This window comes from Solanum verrucosum, unplaced genomic scaffold (assembly GCF_900185275.1).
Source record: "Solanum verrucosum unplaced genomic scaffold, falcon-dt-bn FXZP01000117.1, whole genome shotgun sequence".
Lineage (NCBI taxonomy): Eukaryota > Viridiplantae > Streptophyta > Magnoliopsida > Solanales > Solanaceae > Solanum > Solanum verrucosum.
In genome coordinates, this window is record NW_026020014.1 from 17,299 (window position 1) to 41,300 (window position 24,002).

The 24,002-nt window shown below is 34.8% G+C and overlaps 1 protein-coding gene across 1 annotated transcript; it reads left to right on the forward strand.

The window, feature by feature from the left end:
- Window positions 1-4,416: 4,416 nt before the first annotated feature.
- LOC125820681 (cell division cycle protein 27 homolog B) lies at window positions 4,417-23,615 on the forward strand. The gene is made up of 16 exons (XM_049500103.1): window positions 4,417-4,581; window positions 4,803-4,875; window positions 5,019-5,128; window positions 5,263-5,309; window positions 7,393-7,490; window positions 14,482-14,777; window positions 17,183-17,338; window positions 17,962-18,178; window positions 19,141-19,355; window positions 19,449-19,514; window positions 20,771-20,890; window positions 21,294-21,370; window positions 22,129-22,248; window positions 22,383-22,602; window positions 22,690-22,971; window positions 23,357-23,615. Exons 1-16 carry the CDS (start codon window positions 4,477-4,479, stop codon window positions 23,405-23,407), a joined length of 2,253 nt encoding a protein of 750 aa, XP_049356060.1. The 5' UTR covers window positions 4,417-4,476; the 3' UTR covers window positions 23,408-23,615.
- Window positions 23,616-24,002: the final 387 nt, after the last annotated feature.

Here is a 24,002-nt window from a genome sequence, read left to right on the forward strand (position 1 = left end):
AACTTAGAACTTGATCTTGAACTTGAAATTAGAACTTGATCTTGAACTTGAAATTAGAACTTAGAATTTGAAGTTTAACTTAGAATTTGAACTTAGAACTTGAACTTGGACTTAGAACTTGATCTTGAACTTGAAATTAGAACTTAGAACTTGAACTTGAACTTGAACTTAGAACTTGAACTTGAAATTAGAACTTGAACATGAATTTAGAACTTGAACTTGAACTTAGAACTTGAACTTGAACTTGAACTTAGAACTAGAACTTGAACTTGAACTTAGAACTTGATCTTGAACTTGAACTTCAACTAGAACTTAGAACTTAGAACTTGAACTTGAACTTAGAACTTGAACTTGAACTTAGAGCTTGAACTTGAACTTGAACTTGAACTTGAACTTAGAATTTGAATAATATGAACTTGAATTGAAAACTTGAACTTATTAAAACTTGAATATATATATATATATATATATATATATAACTAATATTCTTGGATTTGAAGTTTATATATAACTAATTTTAGAACTTTTCGTGCTAGGCAATTGAGGAAGCTCAACATCTAAAAAAGTTGATATAAGACTATATTGCTTCTTTCATCAAAGTAGGAGATAAGGTTGGTGCTTCTAAATTTCTAAAGTTCAAGTACAATTGTTTTCAATAATGTGTTTGTGTCCATGTAGCATTGATACTTAGCTTTAAATTTAGAAATAATATATTTGGTAAGCATAAGTACCAACACTAGTTGATCCTATTGATGACAAAATTGATTTTCTTGCAAGATCGATTTGTGTCCATCTAGTGTTGACACTTAGCTTTAAATTTAGAAATAATAAATTTGTTAAGCATAAATATCAACACTAGTTGATCCTATTGATGACAAAATTGATTTTCTTGCAAGATCGATTTGTGTCCATCTAGTGTTGCTATTAAGCTTTAATTTAGGAATAATGTGTTTGTTAAGCATAAGTATCAACACTAGTTGATCCTATAGATGACAAAATTGATTTTCTTGGAAGATCGATTTGTGTTCATCTAGTGTTGACACTTAGCTTTAAAAAGTTGTTAAAGTTATAAAGTTGTTAAGTTGTTTAAATAAGTTAAATTAAATAATGTGGTTTTGTTGATGAGAATGATAAGGAGAGTGAGGGTGATGAAGAGTAGTTGTATCTATTTGACATTTTAGACTTCTATATTTTTAGAATTGTTTAATTTGATCGTATTGTAGTTTATTTTGAAGTTGGATGAAGTTTATTTTGAAATAGTTTGTATATGTTGAAAATATTGTGTTGTTTTGGTTGGATGAAGTTTATTTGGCTTTGGTTGTTTTGGTTGGATGAATTTTATTTGGCTTTGGTTTGTTTTGGTTGGATGAAGCTTATTTGGCTTTGGGTTGTTTTGGTATAAATATGCAGGTGGACAACTAAAAATTGCAGCAATTTGCTGCCTGTTTTGCAGCAAAAAACCGACCTCCGGAGGTCGGAATTTAAAAAATAAAAAATAAAAATATCGACCTCCGGAGGTCGGAATTTCAACATTACAAAAATAAAAATACCGACCTCCGGAGGTCGGAATTTCAAAAATACAAAAATAAAAATACTGACCTCCGGAGGTCGAATTTCAACATTACAAAAATAAAAATACCGACCTCCGGAGGTCGGAATTTAAAAAATAAAAATTAAAAATACGGACCTTCGGAGGTCGGAATTTCAACATTACAAAAATAAAAATACCGACCTCCGGAGGTCGGAATTTCAAAAATACAAAAATAAAAATACCGACCTCCGGAGGTCGGAATTTCAACATTACAAAAATAAAATACCGACCTCCGGAGGTCGGAATTTCAACATTACAAAAATAAAATACCGACCTCCGGAGGTCGGAATTTCAACATTACAAAAATAAAAATACCAACCTCCGGAGGTCGGAATTTCAAAAATACAAAAATAAAAATACCGACCTCCGGAGGTCGGAATTTCAACATTACAAAAATAAAAATACCGACCTCCAGTGGTCGGAATTTAAAAAAATGAATATTCCGACATAAAATAAAAATCGACCTCGAGAGGTCAGTAAATACCGACTTCCAGAGGCCGGTATTGAATAGCGACCAAGCTTTTTCCGACCTAAGCTGGGATGTCGGTTTTAGGTCGGTATTTCAAGGAATACCGACCTCCGGAGGTCGGTATTTATAGGTCGGTAGTCACAGTTTTTTAGTAGTGAATTCATCCATGATTTCTAATTTCTTGTTACTTCTTTTAAGTGAGCCATTTTAGATCGAGTATTGTCAGTTGATCTAGAAGTGCTTAATTTGTACAACAAAATTACTCCAAACCTAAGGGACCATTTGATTAAAAAGGATGAATATAAATTAGAGTACTTAAGATGATTTTAGTTTGTCACAATTTTTACAAGTTAAACAATTAAAGGTATATCTACTACATATGTGAATCATGTGATCTCACGAGAGAATTAGGCGGATATATATTGAATTAGATTTTAAAAATTTATTGGACTAAAAATTTTGAATCAAATTTTAAGAATTTATCTTTAAAAATAATAATTCAAATTTTCAAAAACTGGTTCAGATAGTTGATTGGAGAAATTACATTTGATTTTTCCTCACAAAAAATCAAATATTTTTAAAACTAAAATGTATCTTTCAAACACATTAAATATTAAAAACATAACTTTTATATTTCAATTTTTAACTTCACAATATATAATCAAAATTACTTATTAAATGTCGACAACGACATTATCATGCATTTGATTATTTAGGCTCATGTCGAAAATGGCTTAGATTCGAAAGAGGAAAAAATGATAAGGTTATGGATAAAGGTGCTCCCACTGTCATTTGGCATATATTCATCAAAATGACACGTGGTCTTCATTACGTGGATTGAATGTAAAAATATGTATGACATTATGCTTTCTAAATTTTAGACCTAATTAGCATATAGCTCTATTATAGTCTAGGAGAAAATATGCACTAAATATTACCATTAAAAAATATATATTATTTGACTCTCGAAATTCAAATCACTATATTATTATGCGAGTGATATCATACATCTAGCATCTAATCTATAAAAATTGTAGTGGAGTAATAAGTATCTTTTAGCCATGAAACCTAATAGGGCTGTAAAGTCATGTTTACTAGTGAACATTTTACCCAACCAAAAAAATGCAAAACTATCTAGCCGAAGAAAATCTAAATTTAATTAATTACTGTCAATTAGAGCCGTCAAAATGGGTTTAGCCCATAGGGCCGGCCCAACCCTAACCGTTATTGGGGTAGGGTTGAGATAAGATTTTTCAAGCCCATTTAAAACTAGGGCTTATAAGTTCGACCCATATAAACCCTTGGCCCTTGAGGCTTGATCGGGGCTGGGACGGGGTCGGCCCATGGGCCAAAAAGTTTTATTTAAGAGTAATTTACAATAATCTCACTAATATATAATCTAATTATTTGAATACACGCTATGTTGTAATATTATAAATCTTCGTACCTAGATAGTATCTCGAAATATATGGACTCAAAATTGGGTTAATTTGTTCTAGATACACTCTATCCAAGTAGATTTGCATGTATCTAGGATACATATACAAATCTTGCGCCCTCGGCTCCCTCCTATCTTGCTTGTCACTCTCTTATCTCACTCGCATATCCAGTATGCGAGATACATGCTAATTACACTGGATTTTTGTTAGTATTATTGAAAACAACATCATTGTTTGTCATATTTGATTTGAAAATCTTTTCATTTTTTGATGTTATAGAATTATAAGTTTGAAAAGAAAAAAAAATTAAAAAGAGAAACAGAAGGGCTAGCCCGCCCTAGCCCTTCAAATTCCTTGGCACTCGAGGCTTGGGCCCGGTGGGGCTGGGATGACCCTTTTTGACAGCTCTACTCTCAATATGAATATCGAATACTTGATTGAAACCAATAAAAATCATCACATTTCTCTAATTTTTTTTCTTTAAAAAATAATTAAAATCCATTTGTACCCAAAATCTACCCACTCAATTAATCCCATAGCTCATCTTTACGATGGAAATATATTTGACCTAAATTTTCACATTATTAGTAAATTCGATTCCATCTTATAATCTCTACCCGAATTTTACCTACCCCAAATTGTAAATTTTTATCTGATTATGCATAGTTATAAATCTAAATTTGGAGGGAGTACAAAGAGTTTAAAATACTGAAATCCCCCGAAGTAAAAGGAGTTGGGACAATTAGAAGCAAGGGTAATCTGGTCCTCAGAATTTTTAATTTTAGTACTAACATATAAGAGCAATCACTGGCCTCTGAAAATCTGTTTCTTTTATCACTTTTTGTGAGTTGAAATCAAGAGAAATCCACTAACTTAATAATGGCAACTTCTCTCAAATTGAAATTGAAAAATTGAATCTCTCTCTCTCTCTCTCCCTCTCTAACCTCGTCTCTCTTTGAATTCGAGTTCAAGCATCAATGGAAACCCTACTAGCTGAATCTGTGCAAAACAGCCTTGGCCAATTTATGTACCACAACGCCATTTTCATGTGTGAACGACTCTGTGCCGAGTTCCCCACTGAGGTACTCCACACTTTTTTGTTTTCACTTCATCATTCTTTGTAAACATATGTATTACTCAATTTGTCGTTTATAGAGATTTTAGGTTCTTGGAGTTCACTTTTTGTTTCTTGTTGCCCTTAGTGGAATTTGACTCAAGAATGTGAGGGTTTAATGCATTTTTGTTGAAATCTCTTAAGTTGGTCAATTCTCTTGTTTCCTATAATGTACTATGTCCATTGCAGACAAATATGCAGCTTTTAGCTGGCTGCTACCTGCACAACCAACAGGCTTATGCTGCATATCATCTTCTCAAGGGTGCGTGTTGTATTCTCAGTCAATATGACTGCATTTTGTGTTGCAATATCTTTTTTTTTCCTCCCTATTATCTTCCGATTTCTGATAACACTTGTCCTTGAGATTATGCTCATAATCATCCCTTTTTAAATTTTTATATGAAGGGACAAGTATGGCTCAATCCCGCTACTTGTTTGCACTATCATGCTTTCAGATGGATCTTCTCACTGAAGCTGAGACAGCACTTTGCCCTCCTAATGAGCCAACTGCAGAGGTAGAGTCGTAAAAACCATCCTTCCAAATATCTATCCACTTTGCAGATTTTATAGTATTGTCATCTCCAGTTATTTTATTCCTGTTAGCCATTGACATGCTTCTTTAATTTATAGCTAATTGGTTGTTGTGTAGGTTCCAAATGGTGCAGCTGGGCATTACCTTCTTGGTCTTATTTACAGGTTCATATTTTATATATTATTTATTTAAGAGAAGGATTAACTTCTAGCCTTGCTTCTTAATTCTGAAATTGGTTTGATCTATCTGAATAATGAAGCTAATACTTCACTATGACAATGAATTTTGGTTGTGTTCACTATATCATCATCAAATTGTTAGTGCACATGAAAGGTACTTCGTGCTGATAAAAGTCACTATCCTCTACTTGCTATTTTATATGATGGAGGAGAATGTAATGGGATAGTACTGTCATCTATTCCTTTTACTGTAAGTAAAGTAAAGAATAGTATAGACGCTGCATCATTAGATGTTTGAACTATGGCCAACCTTTATTAACTTAAAAACTTGATTCTTCTATTCTAATGTGAAAATTATTCTCGTATTGAAGTGTAGTATGATGGAGAAGAATGGTAGCATAGACTCAACATCATTTCCTTTTTCTTTTAAGTACATAATTTTATGGAAACTGCACCATCAAGTATTTGAACAATGCCAAACTTTATTAACTTAAAAGATATTGATTCTTCTATTCTTATGTGAAAATAAACATTTCATTAATGTGCAGAATGGGTTATATGAATTAATAAGATTCTTTCATTATTTTTTCTTGAATATCTTTTTGGCTAAATACTTAGATAGCACCTTAAAATTTGCACTTTTTGGAAGATAGACATTTTAAGCTTCTCTAGTAACCATCTAGACACTTTTACTTGACTGAAGCGTGTCCTGCGAACACTTGTATTTTTAAGACCAAGTGCATGAGATTCACTTGGCAATGAAATGTAAAGTGAACCAATTACTAATTGGTCTAGCTTGAAAGCTAGTGTTGCACCGGAAGCCTAATTCCGATGATCGAATAAAATTAAAAACTAATATAGTTGTAGGCTCAAAATGTTTTAGCGACCTCAACGAAAAAAATTCCAAAAGGAACTGACCAGGTGGAGATTGTGTTGCGGACAACCAACCAAAGTGAGAAAATTCGACCACTTTGATAAAAAAACGGAACCCCAGTGATGCGAGGTAGATGACTCACCTCATCATGAAGATTTCAAGAAGAAGAAAAAGCTTCTTTGTATTTCTTCGTGAATATACAATCAATGAGAATGAGTACTTATACAATGAGTCCTAAGACTAAATTAGGAAAGACAATATCACATAATCAATTCCTAGGCAATTACAATCAATTACATTCAATACCAAATCATTCTACTCCTATAATCATGCTATCAGTATCAATCAACACTTTATGTTGGACCTTTGTGTAAAATAGTTTGTTCGCCGGCGGAACATCTTCATCACAGTAATTGGACACAACCTTTCTTCCTTCATTTAAATGGAACTATGTAATTTGTTTCATTCAGATGCTTGCTGGAATGAGAAAGAGATGGGTTGAAATGTTAGGAGTTTTTTCCAGATAATTTTTGGAAAAAGGAAGAAGGGAAAAATATACTTGTATTCAAACGATACATTTGGAACAAGTTCAAGTGTCTAATCATTCTGTAAGTTTATAAGGCTATCTTACAAAAGGTGTCATGTTAAAGGGGCTCCCCTATCTATGTATTTGGCCAGTCTTTTTTGTTTAAATTTCAGTGTTTGGGACTTGGTCATTATAGTTGAGGAGCATGTTTTTTCACCACAATGCATTCATGTTTCGCCAAAAAAACCAAACTGGACATTGACATTCTGATGCCCTTGATCTTTGTAGGAGAATAATCTCTACTGCCTTATAAGTTATAACCACATTTTTTGTTGGATACATCAGTGTAGCAGATATGCATCTCAGACCATCTAAGAGCGTCGCAGACCTCATAACCACCTCTTTTTAAGATGATAATTCCTTTTCACCTTTTCCTTTAAAAAACCTTAAGAAGCTTGGCCTCAATTTTTTTGTGGATGTTATGTTGTTGATATCTCTGGAGATATTCCCTAAGGTTTGGTATATTTTTCTGTTTCTTTTTTGCCTTAACCTTTTGTTAATCAACAATTGATGGAGCTTAAGAAGAGTTGCGATAGTGATGATCTTCTATTGTAAAAAGCCTGGATTGCACTCCTCCAAGGTACTCATGAACTTGATAGTTATTTCAGGTATACAGATAGAAGAAATAGTTCCATCCAGCATTTCAATCAGGCATTGTTATTGGATCCATTGCTATGGGCTGCATATGAGGAGTTGTGTATACTAGGTTTGTGCCAGAATAATTTGAGCAAACATTTAAGGTCTATTGCAATATTTTGCTGTGTTTTGATATTTGTTATTGCGACAACATTAATAATCAATTTTGTCCCCAAAACAATAGTAACACAATGTTGGACGCTGAGTTGTGGACCAGATATCTGGTATTTAAATGGACAAAGGTAGACGGTTGGACCAATCAGCCCCCGAGCTTTGAAACCAGAGAGTAGACTTCTCAGTTATAAAAACTACTTTAATAATCAATTTTATCAACTCTGTGACTACCAGGAAACCTTTCTTTAAATTTCGTAAGCTAGAATTTCTTATACAATTTGTGATTGGAGTGCAGAATTTAAGTAGGTTTTACGCCTCAAGTGCTAAAAAAACACTTTTTTTGGTGTTGGAGCTGAATTTATGGATAAGTACATCTGTTTGGATAGAAGTGCTGAAACTCAAAATAAGGTGTTGATAAAACGTTTTGTTCTGTTAAAATGTTTGAGATAACCTTGAAGCTATTAACACTAAAATGAGTTGTAGTTACAGTGTACATCAAGTGCAAAAAAGCACTTTTTAAGTGTTGGAGTTGAATTTATGAATAAGCACATACGTGTTTGGATAGTCGTGCACAAACTGAAAATAAGGTGTTGATAAACACTTGGTTCTGTTAAAATGTTTGAAATATCCTTAAAGCTATCAACACTGGAATGAGTTTGTAGTTAGCAATCTTTTTACAACAACAACAAACCTAGTGTAATTCCACTAGTGGGATCTGGGGAAGGTTAAGGTAAAATGTACACAGTCGTACCCCTACCTTTATGGGATAGGGAAACTGTTTCCGATTGACCCTCGACGATCCTCCACCTTTGTCGGGGGTAAGGCAGTTCCCCATAATATAGCCGCAAGGAAGAAAGACCACCAAAATCATGGGATATGGTGTTAGATGCATGATCCAAATATGTTATAATGATCAAAGAATGTGTGAAAATGTTACCTCAATGTTTCTCCTTGATCCTCAATATTTTTCACCTTTTCCCCACAAGCTATGCTTTCAAAATCTCCAAAAATAGTTGTTTGCACTAGATTTTCTTTTATAACATGATGAATTTGGTATTTTATAATTGTTGCATCTAAAAAATCTGCCCTCATCTATTCACTTTTTTTGAACTGTAACATATCAAATGGACTCATAATTGGAGGAAACCACTTTCTATGAGTCACAAATAATGAATGGATCCAACCATACAGTTAAATTATGATTTGGACCACATATTGCACAAAATGAGGGGTTGGATTCTTTATTTGTTTCTAAAAATGTTGTTTATGCAAAATGTGTTCCAAACCCAGTCGAACCATCTTAGAATCTAACGAAATTTTCCAATCAAGTCCCAAATAGTTATCTTGAGCTAACTTGTAGATTCTCTTATGTGAAATATATGAGAATATTATTGAATTGTGTATCTATATTACACAGAGACCTTAATTATAGACACTACAATACAATCCTTTACTAAATAGGATACTATATACTCCCTCCGTCCCATTTTATGTTAGGTAGTTTGATTCGACATGGAGTTTAAGAAAGAAAGGAAGACTTTTAGAACTTGTGGTCCAAAATGAATGATATAAATTTGCGTGGCTGTAAATCATTTCATTAAGGGTAAAATAGACATTTTATAGTTAAATTGTTACTTAATATAGAAATGTGTCATTCTTTTTTGGGATTGACTAAAAAGGAAAGTAAGTCACATAAATTGGGACAGAGGGAGTACTATTTATATTCCTTTTCTTATTCTAAGTAGGATTGTATATACCTATTCCTATTTTGACATCCTATTCCTATTCTAAGTAGGATTGTATTTGTTTATTCCTATTCTAACACTCCCCTCGAGCTGGTGCATACAAATCATATGCACCTTGCTTGTTACAGATGTAATTAATATGGGGATCGGTGAGGGACTTGGTAAAGATATCTGCAAGTTGATCAATTGACTTCATAAATTTTGTAACAATATCTCTCGAGAGTATCTTTTCTTTGACAAAATGACAATCAATCTCAATACGAGGTCTCTCATGAAATACTGAATTTGATGCAAAAAATTATCAACTCCACTAGCAATCGACATATAAGGCTACTAAACTCCCCCTAAGCAGCAAATCCAAGTGGTTGCTCCATATAGACTACTTCATCGAGATCACAGTGAAGAAAGTATCACTGTAATCCAACCCAAATATTTGAGTATAGCCTTTTGGCAAAAGTGAATCTAAAGCAAAAAAAATATTGCTGGAAAACTCAGATCTCTTGGATTTCGCACAACATTGACAAAAGTTGAAACTACGTAAATAAGATCTGAGTCACCTAAAAGATGCACGATGCTACACAAATCGGTTAAGAGAAAGTAGTCAATGGAAAGATGCACGATGTTATGCAAATTAGATATGAGAAAGTAGAGAGAGAAGACCCAAAATAGTCCCTCATCTTTGGGTTAAGACTCAAAGTCATCCTTGAGTTTTCACATGGAGCACTAATAGTCCCTCATGTTTGCAATATTGGTGCACTTTTGGTCCTCCCCTAAATTTTTGCCTATTTTTTAACATTAATTTTGTTCATAATTTTATGTAAGGAATGACCCATCGTCTTTTTATATATTTAGTAGAAATAATAATTCTATGTGAGAGAATGTGAGAAGAAGAACACCTTGTTCTGTTCAATATAAATATTATTGCAGCTAAACTAAGAACATTTTAACATATGACATTGCAAGAAAAGAAAAAATTGTACTATTGTACGTGAAATCATCGTGATGAACTTCTCGACTTTACCTGCAATACGATTTCTACTAAACAAAATAAGGTGTTTTTCTTCTCACAATCTCCCACATGGAGTTATTATTTCTACTAAATATATAAAATGACGATTAAACATTCCATATATAAATTATGAATAAAATTAATATTAAAAAATAGGCAAAATTTTGAAGGAGGACCAAAAGTGCACCAATATTGCAAACATGAGGAACTACTAATGCTCCACGTGAAAACTCAAGGATGACTTTGAGTCTTAACCCAAAGATGAGGGACTATTTTGGGCCTTTTCTCAGAAAGTAGTCACCGGAAAGATGACACGGTGCTATAAAAATTATATATGAAAAAGGAGTCACCAACAAGATGGCACGATGCTACAGTAATTAAATATGAAAAAGTAGTCACTAGAAAGATGGCACGATGCTACACTAATTAAATATAAAAAAGTAGTCACTAGTAAGATGGCAAGATGCTACACAAAAGAAAGTAGCAACCGGAATGATGACACAGTGCTACAAAAATCAGATATGCAGTTACCAAAAAGATGGCATGGTGCTACATAAATTAAATATGAAAAAGTATTCATCGAAAAGACACCTGTGCTACACAAATTGAATATGAAAAATTAGTCACTGATTCCCAATGTAGTCAAAAAATGGGATAGTAGTCATCGAAATGATGGCACGGTGCTACACAATTCAAAATGAGAGTGGTCATCGGAAAGATGACACGATGCTACACAAACACAGATAGATATGGGGTTGACACAAAACAACCCTAGAAAGTCGCTGGAAATTGATGCATGATGCCCTCTCTAATTTAGTTTTGTTCCCTTGAATATGGGGTTCATGCATATATCATTGGCCCTACTTTTGTGAACATAACCAATGGCCAGACAGGCGACATATATGGGCCATAGGTGCCCGCTGGCAGCGGAAGTTTTTTTTTTTTTTTCTTTTCTACCAAGATCAGAGAAGCTCCGATACTATGTAAAAATATGATACGTGCGCCTAACTTAACCTCTAAAGCTAGCCCATGAGGGGATGTTTGTACAAGTTCATATAAGGAGATCAGTTTCTCATCCCTCTGCTAATTTGAGACTTCTCAACACTCCCACGCAAGCCTAGCCTCAACTGGAGCGTGAACACTTATAAATGGGGGCCCAACATCGGTGAACAACAATTGGGATGAGCTTGACTCTAATACCATGTGAGAAATATATGAGAAGAATATTATTGAATTGTGTATTTGTATTATTACATAGAGACCTTATTTGTAGACACTACAATTGAATCATTTTCCAAGTAGGATACTATATACTATTCCTATTTTTATCTTAAGTAGGATTGTATATCTATTTCTATTCTAACATCCTATTCCTATTCTAAGTAGAATTGTATATACCTATTCCTATTCTAACACTCTACAAATGACCTTCATTAAAGGAAGACAAATCATTTACGAACTACTTGATAGTCAACATTTACAAACTTTTCTCCAAAGTGCTAACAGAAAGGCTGAAAAGTGTGATGGCTAAATTGGTACTCTTTAACAGACGACTTTCATTAAAGGCAAATCATGGATGCTGTCTAAGTAGCCAATGAAGCAATAGACTCCGGTTGAAGCAAAAGAAATTAGGAATTTTGTGTAAGCTAGACATGGAGAAAGCATATGATCATGTTAATTGAGGATATCTTATGGTCCTAATGGAGAGGATGGGTTTTGGACAGAAATGAATTCACTGGATTGAATATTGCATATTAGTACTGAGCTTCTCAGTTCTTATGAATAGCCCAGCAACATGTTTTTTTAGAGCACAAAGGGTCTCAGACAAGGATGGTTAAAACAACAAATCTGAATGGCTGGCTAAAAGGTTCTGATGTTGCTAGAGCTGGTAGATACGGCTTAGAGATAACCCATCATCAATATGCCAATGATACACTCATATTTTGTGATGCTGAAGAAGAGCAACTCAATTTTTTTTATGGTGATTCTAGTGCTATTTGAAGGAACATCTGACTTGCGTATTAACTAGAGGAGGAGTTTCTTGTATCCCATCAATGTAGTGCCAAATATGGAGATGTTGAATGCAATCTTAGGTGGTGAAATTGGTGCCTTACCAACCATGTACTTGGGAATGCCTTTGGGAACTATATCTACGTCCAGTAAAATATGGAATATTGTGATTGAGAAGTGTGAAGAAAATGGCATGGAAGACTCAATATCTATCTCTGGGAGTAGATCGACTCTTACAAATTTTGTCCTTGATGCCCTTCCGACTTATATGATGTATGTGTTTACAATCCCCACAGGAATTATGAATAGATTGGATAAAATCAGGAGGAACTTTCTTTGGCAAGAAAATAAAGAAAGAAATGGATAACACTTGGTAAAGTGGAAACACTAATAGCTAGAAAGCGATATGGGAGATTGAGACAGAGCAAGGCCAAGGGACTTAGAGTGAAATGGTTGTGGAAGTACAATAATGAAAATCAACTTTTGTGGCGGAAAGAGGAGGAAGATAATACTACACCTTGTGGAGATTTGTGTCAGAAAAGGAGAAGCCTATGGCTATCCATCAGAACACTATAGAATGAACTCAAGCCCAACACCAAGATTAAAGTGTATAATGGGAAAAAAGACTGACTTCTAGAAGGATGATTGTCATGAGATAGGCACGGTGGCAACCTGGAATTACTCTTCCCCAGACGTACACTTTTTAGTCCTACATTAACAAAGGACTATAGCAGCCCATTGAACGCCTCAAGAATGGAGCTTCACTTTCAGAAGATAGTTAAATGATTAGAAAATCCAAAGAGTGGCTGGTTTCTTCAGCACAATTGAATCGTTCAGTGATTTGGAGGCAGGACAAGATGTTTTATGGTGGGAAGGAAGTAATGAGATCTTTCAAGGTGAAAATTGTTTATAGTAGGTTGAATCACCCCATTCAGCAAGTAAACATTTGGTCCTGTAATTGCATCTCTGTAAACTGAAATACCACATAAAGTGTCTTGTTTTGTATGGTTGCCAGCTAAGGAAGCAGTACTGGCTCAAGACAACTTGATGAAGAGAGGGGTATCAATATTTTCTAGATGTTTCTTTTGTGGTGATAGTGCAGAGATAGTTAATCATCTATTTCTTCATTGCTAGATCACAAGATAGCTGTGGAGACTGTTCTTAAATCTCAAAGGCATATCATGACTATGTCCGTAGTACTTCAGAGTTGGGAGGAAGCAGGTCTGCAGACTGCAGGCTAAGAACAGAAGTAGACGGAGAATTGTTCCTGCAAGCATTTGGTGGGCAGTATGGAATGAGAGGAACTCTAGGCGTTTTGAGAACATAGTAAATACTGAATTTTATGCGGAGGATCAAATTGAATTGCATTTTGATCTTATGTTTTTTGGTGTAATCAGTTATCAAATTGAATTGTATTTTGATCTTATGTTTTTGGCGTAATCAGTTATACTAAAATGATATTGTCTATATTATTGATGTTTTGATTCAGTATAGAAATAAGATAGTAGAATTTCCAAAAATGGTTTCAGTACAATCCATGAATTGTTTTGCTCATGATGAAATATATACACATTTACCAGTGTCCAAAATTAAATAAAATAGCTATCCTGAGCTACAAGAAGTCTCGGAACATGATTCGGATTTGTAAACTAAAAAGGGTCAGGTCATCACATTGGGATTGTGTAGATACCATTGTTTTATTTTAGAAAGATTTTACTATTTGATACAATCATTATGACATGATGAGAGATTTTGTTTTCAAAGGCAGAAACATTTCCTTCATCTTTAAAAGTAATTGGGAACAAATGTAGTATTTTCAGCTAATTGTTATACTTTCTAAAATTTTCTGCCGAATTTTGGGATATTTCTCTTGTTTGCCTGGATTGTGAACTTAAGTGGTTTTGGAGAACTTAGCTATATAGAAAGCGAACTTGACTGGTGGTATTGTCCTTGAAAACTTTGCATAAATTTCCATTGACTTAAGAATGGCTGAACATACATTTACTTTTTTTCCAAATAATATTTTCAGGTTATTTTCTACTTCATGAAGGTTATATTGATTCCCCACCTAGTGGGATTTCACTGGGTTGTTGTTGTTGTTGTTGTTGAAGGTTATATTGATTGCCATTGTTATTTAGTTATGATTTTATATTTTGCATCCTTATTGTTGGGCGACATACCAGGTGCTGCAGAAGAAGCAGCTGCAGTTTTTGGGGAAGCATCTTTGCTTTGCATTCAGAAACAACACATAGACCAAGGGAACCAATCTCAAAATTTACAAGCATCCACTGATGATCAGAATGTAGCTTCTACGAATATTGTCTCAGGCGACATCAGCCCTAGGCAATCAAAACATACACACAGCAATAATCTTCGAGAAATGTCTGGAAATTATAATGGAGCAGCTGCTATCCAGAATTTAGGTGGGGTTTCTACTAACATGTCATTCTACAACACTCCCTCACCAATGGCATCACAGGTAATTTGATACCGACTTGTAAAACATTTTTTGTTGTAAGCCCTTAGTTGATTTTAAACAATAGCCAATTATCTTCACTTGGGGAGTATCATAGTAGAACTTTAAAATGGTTTCACCTTAATCAGAAGTCTCACTTTTTGATAAAAGAATTTGGGTTGACTTTATAATAGTCATGTCTGAACCTTCTAACTTGACCTCTTTCTGACAAGTCCTTTTATACATAAAGATAACTTAGCATGCCACAAAAACAGGATAACAGCTTATCCTTTTGTTAATCCTAGAGATAGCTGCTATTTACTCAACCAAATCAGGTGATTGTTTTACTTTTTAAGATTATGCTGCTGCTCATGGCTTGCATTCTATCTGCAATCAAAAATCTTGTCTCTAGTTAACCAGTATTTGTTCCAATTTTTCTCTACATTGTTTATATACATCCATAGTTGTTAGTTTGTCTGTTCAATGACATATTATCTTTTGTGTCTTTTCTATATGGGAAATAGGAACTCTTTTCTTCTGGTGCTAACTGAAGAAAAGGTTCATTGGTTGTTACTTGCTATCGCTGTATGCATTGCAGTGAAGATGCTTAATTTTTATTTTTCTTTAAAGATAACATAACTTTTTCTCCTCATCATTCTTTTGATGATTATTTTTTGTGAATACAAAGTTACTTTCTCAAAAAAAAGAATTAGACATTGACAGATTATATATATATTATATATATATATATATCTAAGTTTGCATAAAAGAAAAGTAGTATTAGGTTAGTGATCTTTTTTAAAAGGTAAGTATTATCGATGTAGCACAAAGGTTGTACCCGAGTACACCACCAAAAGTTCAAAAACCAAGAGAAGTCTGTAACCTTCTATTGCAAGCTATCTATGCACTGTCATAAGGTTTCCACATCATTTACAAAATCCATCCTAATCCTACTAGAACAAAATATTACAGTCAGATTTGATCTTTATAGTATTGTTAGCTTGACCCGCAAAAACTCTTCTATTCCTTGCCTTCCATATGCACCATCAAAAACATGCTGTAATTGTATTCCATTTAGTTTTCAAAGGCCCTTTTACACCTTTCCTGTTCCAGCATTTAAATAAGTCTGCGGTTGATCTTTGCATTACCCACTTCACGTCCAAAATACTGTAAAACATCTGCCATATTTGTGCTGCTATAGGACAATGCAAGAATATATGATTGATTGTCTCTGTTGTTATTACACATATACCATTTGTTACATAACTGGTATCCCCTCCTCTGCAGATAATCCCGAGTGAGACATGTTTTTCTAGATTGTCCATTGTACCAAGCAATACACCATTACCATTCTAATAAAAATGGTGACAATGTATTTGTTAGTTATATCCAGTGTTATCAAAGGCGAAAAGCTCAAAAAAGCTCTAAGGTCCGTGGGGGCTTTAAGCGCAAAATGCAAATAAAGCGTGGACTTTAGTGAAAAAAGGTGCAAAGGGAGAAAAGAATACAAATATATATGTTTAGTCCAAGACTAATAATTATAAATATGAATGACAAATTTATATGACCAAAGAAATCGATTTTTTTTAATGATAAAGTGGAATATCAATTATTTAGTGTCACTTCTTCATAAGAGGCTCATTGGCAAGGAAATGCTTGCCTTGGAACCTTGATGACAACACTGAAGTGCACATAGAGCGAGGCGAAGCGCTCAACACGTTTTGAGCCTCACTTTAGGGCTTAAGCGCGCTTAAAGCGCACTTTGATAACACTGAGTTAGATCATAGTTTCTTTAGATTGAGGATGAGGGTAGCAATCAGAGAATTTGACTCTAATTTAAAGCAGATTGCAAGTTTTGAAGAGCACAGAAAATGTCTAATTTATGCTCAATCCAATGGAGCCTAAAACAAACGTCTTCTCCGGTTTAGAACATAGTTGGTGACTTTCTAATGATATCTGTATAGTTTCACAGAACTATGTTCTTGTTAATTGAAGTGAAATTAATAGCCTTATTGGCCAAGCCTCTAAAATCAGTTTATTTTGAAAAGTGCTTTTCTAAAAAGTACTTTTGGTGAGAAGCAGTTTGTGTTTGACCATGTTTTTAACAAGTGCTTCTAAGTGTATTTTCTCAAAAGTGCTTTTCAATAAAGCACTTTGGGAGAAAAGCCATCTTTTTAAACTTCTGCTGCTCCCCGAAACACTTATTTTCTCCTCATAGCTTGGTTAAACAACTCACTTTTTTAAGCATACACACTTCTTTAAAAACAAGAAGAAGCACTTTTGGCCTCCCAAAAGCTTGGCTAAACAATCTGTAAAGGTGACAAAATCTTCTATATTAAAGAAGCAACTGACATTCTTATATGCAATTTGGCAACACTAGAATTTCTTTTTGATTTTTCGAAAGTTTGTAAAATACAACTTCTTTGCAGTTGTCAGGAGTGGTTCCACCTCCAGTTTGTAGAAATTTTCAGCAAAATGGAACTAATGCATCTGTGGCTGGTGCTGATAATTCTCCACGAGCAACTGTCAATTCAACCATTCAGGCCCCTCGGAGAAAGTTTGTTGATGAGGGGAAGTTAAGAAAGGTCTGCAGTACTATAATACATAGGTTTCAGTCATCTAGTCTATTTTAATATTAAGTTCTTCTTTCTCTGTATAATTGCTGCAGGATTGTTAGCTTTTTGATAGAAACTTCCCACTGAAGTAATGTCGTACTTCCTCATATTCCATTTTAAGTATGTCTATCAATCAAGATGCCTTTATATGACTCTTCACAAAGCGAAACAGCTTTTATTCTAAGTTTTTCGTGATAAAAAAAGCTTCTTCACAAAATGATTTCATAACAATTTAAGTATTAGTTTTCTCTTTTGTTGTAATTTGGAAGTGAGCGTTTAGTGTGTGAAGCTTTTGGTGCAAGCCTGCTGTCCTTACCAATTTTCACCTGTAGAAGTCGGTTGTTAGAGGCTAGGCTCTTATTTTGTATTATTTAACTTCTTTTGGTTTAAAAACGAGAATTTTTTTAAAAACTTTTAGCTTGTTGAACTATGGTGTTGATTTTGTTCATCTCCTTTATTTTGTGCATTTGTTCAGTTTTAACTTTTAATCACTAAACTCCCTTTACATTTCTGGTGCTTTATATGGTGGATTTTCATTGTCTCCATTCCCCCTTTTTTTTGGGTCTGAAGTCCACTATCTCTCATCTTTCCAGATATCTGGGAGGTTATTTTCTGATTCTGGCCCTCGACGAAATTCAAGGCTTGCTGGAGAATCTACTGGAAACACAAATTCAAATGTATCTGGTGCTTCTGGAAATGGAACAATTCATTCTTCCAAATATTATGGTAGTTCGAAGCTGAGCTCAATGACTTTACGTTCCATGACAAGTCGAAAGGCACAATCTTGGGCTACCGAAAACTATGGTGAAGGTGATTGATATTTTTGCCTTTTCTCTTGACAATTCTGTTGTCCATTGTATTTTCAACCTAGGCATTGTCGCCTTTTTAGAGTGGAGACTCATCATAAATATTTATGTGAATCCTAAGGTTTGGTTCACACAATTGCTTGAAGTGAAGTATAATTGCAAAGAAGTGTTGACTTTTGACTGTAGCCAGTCAACATTAATGCGTGAGACAAAACGGAGTGTCGGGCAACTTTTTTCTTTCTTTTCCCCCCCTCTCTATGCAGAAATATAGTACACTTGAACAGCAGTTGGCTGGTCATATGCTGACATCCAAGCCTGCATGGAGCTAAATTTGTATATTAATCTGGTACAGAAAAAGAAGTTGGGTTTGGTTTTTTCTGGAAATTTTCTATCATCTAATAAGGACATATCATCTGAAGATATTTTCTCTAAACTTAAGGGAGGCACAAAACCCCGCCTGTGCTCCAAATGGATTGCTATTGTGTTACATGTGATATTTCTGAAAATCTAACAAATTTTGTTGTTGTTATATTTGAGTTACTTTCATGATCACCTAAATTCGAATAGACTTGTGCATACTTGTTTAATTTAGTGGTTCCGTCACAAACTTTAGGAGATTGTTTTTCTCCCTCTATTTTTTGACTTTTTCCTTACCTCTTTTATTATTCGTCAAAGTTGAAACTTTACTTCGGTAGTTCCCCGGTTCTGGTTTACTACAATTTGGATGTGTGGGATCACAATTGATTGATGCATTAATCATTTGAAAGAATTCAAGAGTACAGATAATTTTATTTTTTTTCATCTGAAAATACTACTATAAATCAAAGGAAAAATGAAGAAAGCTGAACACCAACAGCTATGTTCGTGTGGAATTTCTTGTGTTTGTGCACTGTTGCTACCTAAGAAAAATGACATCTACCTTTGAGATGTGTTTTTATTCGTAACTGTATTAGGTCTGCATCTCAGGGACTCGCAATGACATTTCTAATGATTCTCGGCTAAATATGACTATGTCACACCCTTCTGGAGATGCTAGACCTCTTGAACAAGAAGGGCCCGGAACTTCTGCTTCTGGGGTTAATGTAAGCAGCACATCTATCCTCTCAGGTGCTTCAGAGATATTGGCCCTTTTCAGGATTCTTGGGGAAGGCTATAGACTTTCTTGTTTATATAGATGTCAGGTATTACATTTTGATTCTGAATGGATAAATTTCAGCATTCATTTGATGCTCTGCATTGATTTGGTTGAAATATGATGCTTTGCGGTGGAACAGGATGCACTGGATGTTTATAACAAACTCCCACACAAACATTATCACACTGGATGGGTTCTTTCTCAGGTAAAGGTTCTCTGTCTTGATCACTTTTTCTCCAATCCTTTTGGAGGCAATGTACAGTGTTATCAAAGGCGCGCTTTAAGCGTGCTTAAGCCCGGAAGCGAGGCTCAAAACGTGTTGAGCGCTTCGCCTATGTGCGCTTCAGTGTCGTCATCAAGGTTCTAAGGCAAGCTTTTCCTTGCCAATGAGACTTTTATGAAGAAGTGAAACTAAATAATTGATATTTCACTTAACCATAAATTTTTTTCAATTTCTTTGGTCATATATTTGTCATTCATGTTTATAATTATTAGTCTTGGACTAAACATATATATTTGTATTCTTTTCTCCCTTTGCGCCATTTTTCATTAAAGCCCACGCTTTATTTGCGCTTTGCGCTTAAAGCCCCCATGGACCTTAGAGCTTTTTTGCGCTTTTCGCCTTTGATAACACTGGCAATGTATGTATTTTTATATTTCCTCCGTTCAAAGTCCTGTTCATTTTAAGTTTTCTCTTTATGCTTGTTCAGGGAATCAAAGGAGATATTCATTCTTGTCCTTTACTGTTTATTTGCTCGTCTCTAATTGAAATTGCTTCCAGTATGTAGGTTCCTTCAAACTAGCTGGACATGCTCATTTCTTTTTTGGGGTTAATTTTGTGAATCTAACTTCATCTTTCATGATGTATAAGTTCCATGTTTAGACTAGTTATATAGTTATGTATATGTACTAGAAATATCGATTAGATAGCTTTGTTCCAGTACACAACAAGAATATTAAGTGGCCTGGAATAGATATGCATGTCTTCTTCAGATTTCATTGATTGGCAGGGAGCACTATTTCCCAAGAGTGGTCTTCTAGGATCTTGATTCTGCCGTGTGAGGTGCTGAAGGAATTCCTTTGAATAGGACAATGAACTGTCATTTGGACAGTCTAGATTATTGATCATGATTCAAGGCACTGCGTTGCATGGTCCGGAGAACATCTACTTTTGCTAGTATAATTTTTAGGACCATTTTGTACTGTGTTTGAGGGTCTTTAGCCCTTTCTACTTGTGGTGGGGCACGGGATTCTTTCTTTTTACATATCCCTCGGCTTAACTTGCTCTTGAGTTCTCTTGGTATCTCTCGGCCTAACTTGCTCTTTAGTTCTCTTGGTATCTGTTGCTTATCAAATAAAAATGGTTCTCTTGGTATCTGTCTATTGTGGCATCTCATGAGGAAATTAGAATGCCACATTTATCTGTCTATATAGTATCTGATGTGCGTATTTGAATGCCAGATTGGAAGAGCATACTTCGAAATGGTTGATTACCTAGAAGCAGATCATGCATTTGGCCTTGCTCGTCTGGCCTCACCTTATAGTTTAGAAGGAATGGACGTGTACTCGACAGTGTTGTTTGTGAGTCTTCTTTGCTCTTTTAGTGTTTCAATGAGAACATGTATGCTTTGCTGTGTGGAAGTATTAACTGCCTTTAATTTTACCATCTCTGGGGTGGTGATGCCGGACAGGTTTGAAGAAACTTTATTTGATCCTTGTTACGTCGACATTACCGTTATTTGCTTATATTCTATGATCATTATTACTATTATTTAATAACAATAGTTTTTTTGTTCTGGTGTTTTTTGTTGCTTCCGGGTACTGTTCACTAATTAAAATTATGTCTTAAAAGCATATTTTTGGTAGTTAGGAAACTGGTTATATATGGTTATCCTACTAGTTCTTATGTCCCAAAAGGGTCCCAATCTTTATGTTCTCTCTGCCTTTTTTTCTTTCCTGACAAACTATTTGATTTTAATTGTAGCATCTCAAGGAGGACATGAAGTTGAGCTATCTGGCGCAGGTGCTGGTATCAACTGATAGATTAGCTCCTCAATCTTGGTAATTCCTGCAAAATCCGAAGATAACATTGTCTGATATAGATATTTCTGGTGCTGTTTATTCCTTTTGTCCAGAGATGTGTGGTTATTTGGGCTTATTTGTAACATCTTATCAAGTATTAATTTATTTTACTCATGAATGGCTGAGTATCATTGATCATCAGTCCTTCGCCATGTTTGCTGTTTTTTACCCTTGATCAAGTTGTTGACAATGTGACTCCTTGTGTTTCTGATTATTCTTAACCTGGTAGACACATTATGTTGCTTTTAACAATTGGAATTACATCCTTCTGTCTAAAAATTCTGACTTCTGTGTTTGCACTCAAGGTGTAGATAAATAATCGAGAAGTTTACCCAATGGCTGACTTGTTCATTTAAAAAATAAAATTTTATGTAAGGATTGTTAAAAACTGCTATTCTTTGCTACTTGTACTAGTAGAGAAAATGCCTCAATAAAGTGGAACATGAAGGGCGACCTTTTCATTCTAGCCTGGAATGTAATCTCCACAGTGCATGTTGAAATATAATGTTGACATCACTATGAGACTATCATCTGCTAAATTACATGCATCCACACATTTAAAGTTGGATATAAGTTCTGTTTGTGGAGCTCTTGTGCCAAGTAAGGCTTTGATCTTTCAAGGCGCCAAACAGTGTTTCTTGCTGTTGCAAATAGTAGTTGGAGCTAAACAGGAAAACCAGTATCATCTGTTCTCTTCATTATGACCTAGTTTTAATACTTTATCAATGGTATAACAGGTGTGCTATGGGGAATTGCTATAGTTTACAGAAAGACCATGAAACTGCTCTTAAAAATTTTCAACGAGCTGTACAACTAAATCCTAGATTTGCATACGGGCACACGCTTTGTGGTCATGAGTACGTCCCATTCCTCCCCTTTCTCAATCATTCCTTTATTGGTCAAACGTGAGCGTGGAATATCTTTTCTTTTAATTGTAGAGAGGTGTATTGTTAGTTTCTTTATAAGCTTGCCTCACTGTCTATTTTTCCAGATATGTTGCTTTAGAAGATTTTGAAAATGCTATTAAGTGCTATCAGAGTGCACTTCGTGTGGATGCCAGGCATTACAATGCCTGGTATGGGCTTGGAATGATCTATCTCCGACAGGAGAAGTTTGAATTTTCAGAGCATCACTTTCGAATGGCTTTGGGTATAAATCCACAGTCTTCTGTTATCATGTCATATCTTGGCACTGCATTACACGCTCTGAAGGTGTAGTAGTTTCCTTTTCTGATTTTTATGCTGAAACATGATGTTGTCCTTAATTTAGACTCTAATCTGCATCTTATGGATGGTCAGAAAAATGAAGAGGCATTGGAAGTGATGGAGCTGGCTATTGTAGCAGACAAGAAAAACCCTCTTCCAATGTATCAGAAGGCTAACATCCTTGTGAGCACGGAAAGTTTTGATGCCGCTTTAGAAGTCTTAGAGGAACTTAAAGAGCATGCTCCTCGTGAGAGCAGTGTCTATGCTTTGATGGGTCGGATATACAAGAGGCGTAATATGTACGACAAAGCCATGCTTCATTTTGGAGTGGCATTAGATTTAAAACCATCTGCAACTGATGTTGCTACCATTAAGGTAATTGCCCATTTGCACATAATTGCCCACAGATGCACATAATGTGTGTGTGTATACTGGTAATTTTTTTCAGCAAGTCGAGCATTATGGTTTCTTTTCTTCTGTCGGCCTTTTACTTATTCTATCATAGTTCTATTTCTAACTTGATACCAGAAAGAAAATAGTTTCAGACATCTACTGAAATCACCTTCGATGTTGTCCTCTAGTGCTGGAAACTTTGTAATATCTTGCCTACTTTTTTCCTGGTCTTATTCTTTCGTTCTTTACCCCTTTGTTTCTGAATTGTACTAATGCTTGTCTACTGAAGAGATATTTTATCACAAGACTGATTCAAATTATATAAGCTGACCTTTGTCCTTCCCACTGTATCCGCATTTTCTATCAGGCTGCCATTGAAAAGCTGCATGTACCAGATGAGATGGAAGATGAATTATAACATATCTGAATGAACTGGAAACATGAGAAGATCAGGCTGTAAATTATCCAGCTCAAAATATACAACTACTTGAAGTTCTTGCATCCTTTTCCTTTCGAGAAAGCTCCATGTACAAACAAGTCACTGAGAAAACATGTTCTTTTCATGAAAATCTTTTGCAGCTCCGAAAGGATTTCATGGTTTGTTCGTCTCACACTTGAGAGGACATTGTGTACCAACAGAGGCTTATGCTGAACGTACACTTTTCATTGATCTTCTCCAAGTTGATTTTTGATTGGCGGTGTATACTGTACGCAATAATCCATAGTGATAGCAAGTTTCTACTAAATTGGTGCTAGTTCTTGGTTGTGCAATTAATTTATTATATCCTTGTAAAGTTTGGGTAAATATAATTTTCATCAGGGTTTTTTGCATTCTTGGATCTGGGATTTTGGTTTAGGAAAGTTTGTATTTTGTGAATATTTTCTATATAGGCTCTGGTTATATGGTTATATGTCTTTTTATTTTGTCCTAAGCTTTCTTTATATGTAGTGATTTGAGGTGGTATGAGTACTGGTTCGTTTTGAGTTTTTGGTGTGAATGGTTTTTCAAATAT

Bases quoted from the DNA above. Each gene is read 5' to 3' on its own strand.
- LOC125820681 (XM_049500103.1), top strand. From the start codon at position 4,477: ATGGAAACCCTACTAGCTGAATCTGTGCAAAACAGCCTTGGCCAATTT. The intron at 19,356-19,448 runs GTATTACATTTT...GCGGTGGAACAG, and splicing joins CTTGTTTATATAGATGTCAG to GATGCACTGGATGTTTATAA. The intron at 21,371-22,128 runs GTAATTCCTGCA...ATGGTATAACAG, and splicing joins AGATTAGCTCCTCAATCTTG to GTGTGCTATGGGGAATTGCT.